Source organism: Oncorhynchus masou, chromosome 5 (assembly GCF_036934945.1).
Source record: "Oncorhynchus masou masou isolate Uvic2021 chromosome 5, UVic_Omas_1.1, whole genome shotgun sequence".
NCBI classification, from domain to species: Eukaryota; Metazoa; Chordata; class Actinopteri; order Salmoniformes; family Salmonidae; genus Oncorhynchus; species Oncorhynchus masou.
In genome coordinates this window covers 43,248,789-43,257,712 of record NC_088216.1, presented here as the reverse complement: position 1 = coordinate 43,257,712, position 8,924 = coordinate 43,248,789, and the positions used below count along the sequence as shown (strand labels likewise).

At 43.4% G+C, this 8,924-nt stretch overlaps 1 protein-coding gene across 1 annotated transcript; it reads right to left on the bottom strand.

Moving 5' to 3' along the window:
* Window positions 1-6,095, bottom strand: LOC135526798 (E3 ubiquitin-protein ligase TRIM39-like). Its single transcript, XM_064955465.1, has 2 exons — window positions 5,839-6,095; window positions 1-2,226 (listed from the first exon to the last, which is right to left on the bottom strand). Exon 2 carries the CDS (start codon window positions 2,213-2,215, stop codon window positions 674-676), a length of 1,542 nt encoding a protein of 513 aa, XP_064811537.1. The 5' UTR covers window positions 2,216-2,226; window positions 5,839-6,095; the 3' UTR covers window positions 1-673.
* Between the last annotated feature and the right edge of the window lie 2,829 nt (window positions 6,096-8,924).

Here is an 8,924-nt window from a genome sequence, read left to right as displayed (position 1 = left end):
GAGTACTTCTCCTGTCCAATTCGGTGTCCTGTGTGAATCTAAGTGTGCGTTCTCTAATTCTCTCCTTCTCTCTCTCGGAGGACCTGAGCCCTAGGACCATGCCCCAGGACTACCTGACATGATGACTCCTTGCTGTCCCCAGTCCACCTGGCCGTGCTGCTGCTCCAGTTTCAACTGACCTGAGCCCTAGGACCATGCCCCAGGACTACTTGACATGATGACTCCTTGCTGTCCCCAGTCCACCTGGCCGTGCTGCTGCTCCAGTTTCAACTGTTCTGCCTTATTATTATTCGACCATGCTGGTCATTTATGAACATTTGAACATCTTGGCCATGTTCTGTTATAATCTCTACCCGGCACAGCCAGAAGAGGACTGGCCACCCCACATAGCCTGGTTCCTCTCTAGGTTTCTTCCTAGGTTTTGGCTTTTCTAGGGAGTTTTTCCTAGCCACCGTGCTTCTACACCTGCATTGCTTGCTGTTTGGGGTTTTAGGCTGGGTTTCTGTACAGCACTTTGAGATATCAGCTGATGTACGAAGGGCTATATAAATAAATTTGATTTGATTTGATTTGATACATGTAAATAACAAAAGAGTTTGATATGAATACAGGATTAATAAAAACAAGAGTCAATGTAATCTTGTATGTGGTTCTCTTTTGTTCCAATGACAGTTCAGGAGCACACTGTTATGTGTGCCTTCGGTTGGCCTGTCATCATCCTATAGGCCAGATGCACCGGCTCTGTGAGGTTCGCCTTAAAGGTATACACGTGAGTCTTCCCACTGCATTGGCTGATGTTATAGAAGCTCAGCCTCTGAGACTTAAAGCTCAACGTGATCTCCAGTCTGTGTACTGACAGGGTTCTCTTCAGGGGGATGTCATGGCTCTGCTCGAAGGCCCTCAGCAGGTTGTTGAACCACATCAGGCACCAGGAGCCCTGGCTGCTCTCCAGGGCGCTCGTTAGCCCGCTGCGTGCTACCGCCTCGCTGTAGCACACCCCAATTATCCACGGAGAATATCCGTCCAGCTCCACCTCCCAGCGATGCTCGCCTCCCCAAAAGCTCTGAGTGCTCAGAACCTGGAGGAAGCTACTGAACCTTGTTGGCAGGGCCGGGTAGGGCTGCTTTTTGGTGCTGAAGGTCACCGTCTTCAGGTCCTCTGACAGGACCAGGCTGGGGTGGGCCGTGTCTAGGTCAAAGGTCACCTCTGAGGGGTTGATGACGCAGCGCAGAGCGCGCTGGGCCGCCCCGACTCCTGCCCTTAACTCCGCACTCCTCCGTTCCAGCTGAGCGCAAGCACGGCCCGGGTTCACTTTTGACTTGTTGTCCAACTCCTCTAGAGGTTTCTGGACCATCAGCCTCGTGATGTGCGGTTGTTCCGCCTGAAGCCCGTCACTGAACACCCTACTGTCTTGCTCGGTCAGGAGTGATTTGGCTCGAAGCTGGGCCTCTCTCAACTTCTCCCTGAGCTCAGAGGCTTGGCACACACGTCCACCCATGCTCTCCTCACTGGGACGCAGTTCCATCTCGATCAACTCCGTCATCCCACTAACATAGTTGAGAGTCAGCTCCGTCATCTGCTCTAGCAGCTTGGCCGCCCTTTTTCTCAACAGGGCGTTGGTGGTCCTGACCTCGGCCTCCCTCGCCTCCTCCTCCCTCAGTCGGTCCTCAGCCAACTGAAGCCTCAGCGTCAGCTCCGTTACCTGAGATGCTAATAGTAGTTTAGACTTGTCCATCATCGCCGTCTCCGTCTCGGTCCTTACATCCACCAGCAGTTCTTCCTTCTGAGGAGTAGGGGACACTGCAGACGTATCTCCCAAGCCTGTCTCAGAGGCCTCCTTCCCTGTATGATGTGGCTCCTGTTGCTCTATGTCTAATAGACACTCAGACGTCTCATCGTTGCTCTGGTCAGGTGACACTACCCCTTGGTGGCAATCACCACCATCTCCATCTGTGACGGAGCTGACCTTTCCTGCAGTGGTGGCTTCGTAGCTCTCGATGATCTTGAAGTTATTCCCAAGGACCTGGGAGACCTGGAACTCAACCTGGCACTCAGGGCAGAAGTGGCTGGCCATGTCAGTGTCCATGTACTTCCCAAGGCAGGCCAAGCAGTAGACGTGGCCGCAGGGCAGGGACTTGGGTTCAGAGAGGAGTTGCAGACAGATAGGGCAGCTCAGGTCCAGCAGCAAGGGTCCTTCAGTCTCACACAGTGACATGTTGGCAGGCTCTAGAATGCACAATATAAAAGCAATAAAAAAGAGTTGAAACAACAACAGAAAAGACGAGAACAAAACATGGAAGGAGAGTAACCTCGTGGAAGGAGAGTAACCTCATGGAAGGTGAGTAACCGCAAAAGAAATTCAAATGAATTCAAGTAACTTTGCAAGCAATTAGGAGTGTATACAGTTGAAGTCGGAAGTTTACATACACCTTTGCCAAATACATTTAAACTCAGTTTTTCACAATTCCTGACAATTAATCCAAGTAAAAATTCCCTGTCTTAGGTCAGTTATGATCACCACTTTATTTTAAGAATGTGAAATGTCAGAATAATAGTAGAGATAATTATTTATTTCACATTTTATTTTTTCATCACATTCCCAGTGGGTCAGAAGTTTACATAAAATCAATTAGTATTTGTTAATATTGCCTTTAAATTGTTTAACTTGGGTCAAACATTTCAGGTAGCCTTCCACAAGCTTCCCACAATAAGTTGGGTGAATTTTGGCCCAATCCTCCTGACAGCTGGTATAACTGAGTCAGGTTTGTAGGCCTCCTTGCTAACAGGCGATTTTTCAGTTCTGCCCACAAATCTTCTATAGGATTGAGGTCAGGGCTTTGTGATGGCCACTCCAATACCTTGACTTTGTTGTCCTAAAGCCATTTTGCCACAACTTTGGAAGTATGCTTGGGGTTATTGTCCATTTGGAAGACCCATTTGCAACCAAGCTTCCTGACTGATGTCTTGAGATGTTGCTTCAATATATCCACATAATTTTCCTCCCTTATGATATTTTGTGAAGTTGCACCAGTCCCTCCTGCAGCAAAGCACCCCAACAACATGATGCTGCCACCCCCGTGCTTCACGGTTGGGATGGTGTTCTTCGGCTTACATGTCTCCCCCTTTTCCCTCAAAGCATAGAAGGAAAAAGGGTCATTATGGCCAAACAGTTCTATTTTTAGTTTCATCAGACGAGACAACATTTCTCCAAAAAGCACGACCTTTGTCCCCATGTGCAGTTGCAAACCGTAGTCTGGCTTTTTTTATGGCTTCTTCCTTGCTGATGGCATTTCAGGTTATGTTGATGTAGGACTCGTTTTACTGTGGATATAGATACTTTTGTACATGTTTCCTCCAGCATCTTCACAAGGTCCTTTGCTGTTGTTCTGGGATTGATTTGCAGTTTTCGCACCAAAGTATGTTCATCTCTAGGAGACAGAACGTGTCTCATTCTTGGGCGGTATGACGGCTGCGTGGTCTCATGGTGTTTATACTTGCGTACTATTGTTTGTACAGATGAACGTGGTACCTTCAGGTGTTTGGAAATTGCTCCCTTGGATGGATCAGACTTGTGGAGGTCTACAATTTTTTTTCTGAGGTTTTGGCGGATTTCTTTTGATTTTCCCATGATGTCAAGCAAAGAGGCACTGAGTTTTAAGGTAGGCCTTGAAATGCATCCACAGTTACACCTCCAATTTACTCAAATGATGTCAATCAGCCTATCAAAGGCTTCTAAAGCCATGACATAATTTCCTGGAATTTTCCAAGCTGTTTAAAGGCACAGTCAACTGAGTGGATGTAAACGTCTGACCCACTGGAATTGTGATACAGTGAATTATAAGTGAAATAATCTGTCTGTAAACAATCGTTGGAAAAATGTCTTGTGTCATGCACAAAGTAGATGTCCTAACCGACTTGCCAAATCTATAGTTTGTTAACAAGAAATGTGTGGAGTGGTTGAAAAACGAGTTTTAATGACTCCAACCTATGTGTATGTTAACTTCCGACTTCAATTGTAGTTATTTCTTATTTTTAATTTACGTTTTACACTGAGTGTACAAAACATTAGGAACACCTGCTCTTTCCATGCCATCGACTGACCAAGTGAATCTTGGGATGCAACTTAATATTATGAAGGTGTTCTTAATGTTTTGTACACTCAGAGTAAATATTTCAATACAACTGAAGGAGACCTCAATGTGTGAGTGTATCCCATGTCAGAGTATGTGTTTGGAGGGGCAAAACCTGATTTATGTGTGTTGTTACATTACTCAGGATTATTAAAGAAAGCCTACCGAGTACATCTTAATCATTTCAGGTTAATCTAACAGAGAGAGCGGTGTTGAGGAGTATTCCTGTCTGTAATAAAGCCCTTTTGTGGGGAAAAACAAATTCTGATTGCCTGGGGCTGGCTCCCCAATGGGTGGGTCTTTGCCCTCCCAGGCCCACCCATGTTTGCGCCCCTGCCCAGTCATGTGAAATCCATAGATTAGGGCCTAATTTATTTATTTCAATTGGCTGATTTCCTTCTAAGAACTGTACTTCAGTAAAATCTTTGAAATTGTTGCATGTTGCGATTCTGTTTTTGTTCAGTATATATTAGTACATCCTCTTGTAGAGTAGGCCTAATTATATTGAGTGCATGTGTCAACTCTATTCATTTGACTTGAACTAGTCTAGAAATGCAACAAATCTTACCCAAAGCATGTCATCTAGTTCTTCTGAGAGTGAGGTGTAGTCTATATTTATTCATATTTAATAAAGAAAGTCAGCAATGTTTTTTCTTTGGAAATCTAAAAACAATATTCCAATTGTTGATTGAGTGACTAAGCTAAACTCTGGCAACATGTCAGATGATCTCACCACAAAATGTATTGTCCCTTATCAGGCTCAAGGTCCAATATGGGTTTAGCATATGAGGGGCGTTGCAATGGGATAACACGATTAGCCTGGGTACCAGACTGTTTAGCTATCATTCCACTCCTTGTCATGCTTAAAGTTTGGCGAGACAATTCCATCAGGAGTTGGCAAGAGAGCAGAAACAGACTGGCACCCAAGCTAAGTTTAAACTCCCTGTGATCTCGCTCACTTTCGCTCCAGCTGTCTTGACATCTGAATGCTCGGCTATGAAAAGCCACCTGACTTTTAATCCTGAGATGCTGACTTGTTGCACCCTCCATAACTCTTTGGGGGTTTAGTCTGAGTTTCTGTATAAGCACTTTGTGACATCTGCTGTTGTAAAAAGGGGTTTATAAATACATGTGATTGATTGAATAGTAATGGCGTATTTTTGTAGGCACGAACGGAGGATAACTCTCGTTGGCCAAAGCCTATGGGGAAATTAATTGTTTTTTGGAGGGTTTTTGGATAAAAGCTGGAAATAAGGTCTGTGGTAAACACAGGCTTAGAAGATCTTGTACATTTTGTTCTATGAGGTCATCATCATCAGCTCACATCACTTTGTGAATTGTGGATAATTTATGTAATAAAAACAAGCACATAAAGGCTTCATAATTCATAAAGGTTAACTCTTTGATTTTATCTCATAGAACAAAATGTATCAGATCTCCGTACTCCTTACTTATCCAAAACCCCCATTAATTTACCCTTTAGGAATGGCCAACGAACCAGAGGTAGCCTATTTCTGGCATTAAGACAGGCAGCCCAATTCTGATATTTTTTTCACTAATTGGTCTTTTGACCAATTAGATCAGCTCTGAAAAAGATCTGATGTCATTGGTCAAAAGACCAATTTGTGGAAAAAAATATCAGAATTGGGCTGCCTGTCTAAACCCAGCCTATGCAGCATCAATTAACCAAAACAAAAGTTTGACTTACCTACAATCCTGTTGTTTGGTAGTGATGACTGAATTTATAATGCAATATTTGTTTTCTCACACGCAATGCGTAGGAATTTTTGGATTGGCAGGTGAGAAACTGTCATGTTCAGAGCACGTATTTTGAATGACAGTGCAAAAATCCCATGTAGATTGTTAGGTCTGAAGGTTAAATAGTCAAACGCAAACTGTATAAAATGTATAGTTGTCTTAAATTAGCCATAGCCTACTTCTACCAAGTGCCAGCCTGTCCATGACGATAAGAAATATTTGCCTACTTCCTGATATGTTGCACGTTACCTGGGCGTTCACATTTAGTCATAAAATCGAGAACAGTCATATTCTCTATTACTAAGTAGGCTAAATATTGAGGTCCATCACCATGGGTGAAATGCAACTGGGTCGTTCCACGAATATAGTACATTTTTTGTATATATAAAATATATATATACTCATTTTATCATTCTGTCAAGACCACATAAAAAAAACATTACAAAAAAAATGTTTTTTTCTCACCAGTGAATGAACAATGGACACGGACTGGGGCTGCTTCCTTGTGGGGCTACAGCACATTGAATCCCTTCATGGGCAAAATATGGCAACATAAGTTGGATGCTATTTCCCTACAACTTTTTTTTTTTTACTACTGCTAAGGAGAGATGGCCAGTCCCATATGGGCTTCTACACAATAGCTTTTTTCTTCTTCTTCGTTTTGATGAGTGTCCCCCTTCGTTCAAGGCAGGCTATTTAATTTATCTCCCAGGGAGGACTTGGCCTACAGGTCACGATGAATAATTGTGAAGAGAGGGCTAGGAAGAGGAAGGGGGGGGGGGTTACATGAATGGTTTTCTGGGTGGGGAGTGACCAATGGGTGAGTTTCCCTGTGGGTCCTGCTTTTTGTTACACATCAATGGGCTTATCACCACTAAAGAGAAGAATTATATCATTAATATAACATTCCTTTCTGGAAAAAAACGTGAATGCTGACTATTCTCTCTTGGAATTGGAAAGGCCCTGCATTGTCCTATCAAAAGTGTTGGTCCCATGTTTTATGAGCTTAAATAAAAAATCCAAGATAATCCATTCACTTGACAGGTGTGGCATATCAAGAAGCTGATTAAACAGTGTGATCATTACACAGGTGCACCTTGTGCTTTGGACAATAAAGGCCACTCTAAGATGTGAAGTTGTCACACAACACAATGCCACAGATGTCTCAAGTTTTGAGGGAGTGTGCAATTGGCATGCTGATTGCAGGAATGTCCACCAGAGCTGTTGCTAGAGAATTTAATGTTCATTTTTTTCTACCATAAGCCGCTTCCAATGTTGTTTTGGAGAATTTGGCAGTGCATCCAACTGGCCTCACAACCACAGACTACGTGTAACCATGCCGGCTGTCCAGGAGAGACAAGCACCCGAACAGCTGATGGAACTGTGGGTTTGCACAACCGAAGAATGTCTGTGCAAACTGTCAGAAACTGTCTCAGTGAAGCTCATCTGTGTGCTTGTCATCCTCACTATGGTCTTGACCTGACGGCAGTTTGGTGTCATAACCAATATCAGTTGGTAAATGCTAACCTTCGGTGGCCACTAGCATGCTGGGGAAGTGTGCTCTTCGCGGATGAATCCTGGTTTCAACTGTACCGGAAAGATGGAAGACAGTGTGTATGGCGTCATGTGGGCGAGCAATTTTCTGATATAAACATTGTGAACAGAATGCCCTATGGTGGCGGTGGTGTTATGGTATGGGCAGGCATAAGCTATGTACAACGAACACAATTGCATTTTATCAATGGTAATTTGAATGTACAGAGATACCGTTATGAGATCCTGAGGCCCATTGTCGTGCCATTCATCCTCCGCCATCACCTCATGTTTCAGCGATAATGCACAGCCCCATGTCGCAAGGATCTGTACACAATTCCTGGAAGCTGAAAATGTCCCAGTTCTTCCAAGGGCTATATTCTCATCAGGCGTGTCACTCATTGAGCGTGTTTGGGATGCTCTGGATTGATGTGTACGACAGCATGTTCCAGTTTCTGCCAATTTCCAGCAACTTAGCACTAGGGTTGAATGGCGGGAACCCGGTTACCAAGATTTACCGGGATTTACTTCTCAAAACCACTCCCTTTACCCGGGATGAATAACTGCAAGAACCATTAAATTATAATAAATTATTCATATGAACAGCATGGCGTGAAATTGAACTGTTAAATTATATTCGATGTGTAAATATGAGAGCATGATCACACAGTCCTCCGGAACAGCTGGTGCTCTCATGAAAGAAGAAATCTTCGTCCAGTTCGAGATGAGTAATCGCTGTTCTGATATCCAGAAGCTCTTTTCGGTCATAAGAGAGGGTATCCGCAACATTATGTACAGAATAAGTTACAAATAATGTGGAAAAAAAACACACAAAATAGCACAGTTGGTTAGGAGCCCTTAAAAACGGCAGCCATCCCCTCCCTCATGGTTTTCATGGGTTTGATACCATTCTGTTCACTCCATTCCATCCATTCCACTCATTATTATGAGCCGTTCTCCCCTCAGCAGCTTCCACTGATGTAGACCTATCATCTGTCTCATCGTGGTAACCTTTTTTTATTATGACAGGTCGGCCTACATTCGCTGCAGCATAGCCTATGCTACAGTAATATAAAGACAGAATGCACATTTAATTTACCTATCTCCATCTGGTTTTCGGGGTCACCTTGTTTTTTAATTATAAAGAAAATACATGTTTAATTACAGCTGCATAGTTATAAAACAGCCTATTACTCAAATATCGTTGCTTTAAACCAGTGCATGCGCTAGCACTCTCTCGCAGTCTCTCCAACTAAATTCAAATTGCATCCAAAATAGATCCTGTTCTAGATTTATATAAGGCCTCTAAATAGGTCTATGCCTATCTCTTTCAGGTTATATATTCAATGCAGTATTAGCCTTATATTTAGATAATCCATGATGGTTTATGCAGAATAAGCTTCTAATTTATAGCCTCTATCTCTTGAGCAATACCTGTGCTCTGCTGGCCTCTCCTTAAATAACGCTCCTTAGTACCATGCAGGAAAAGCTAGACTAGAATAG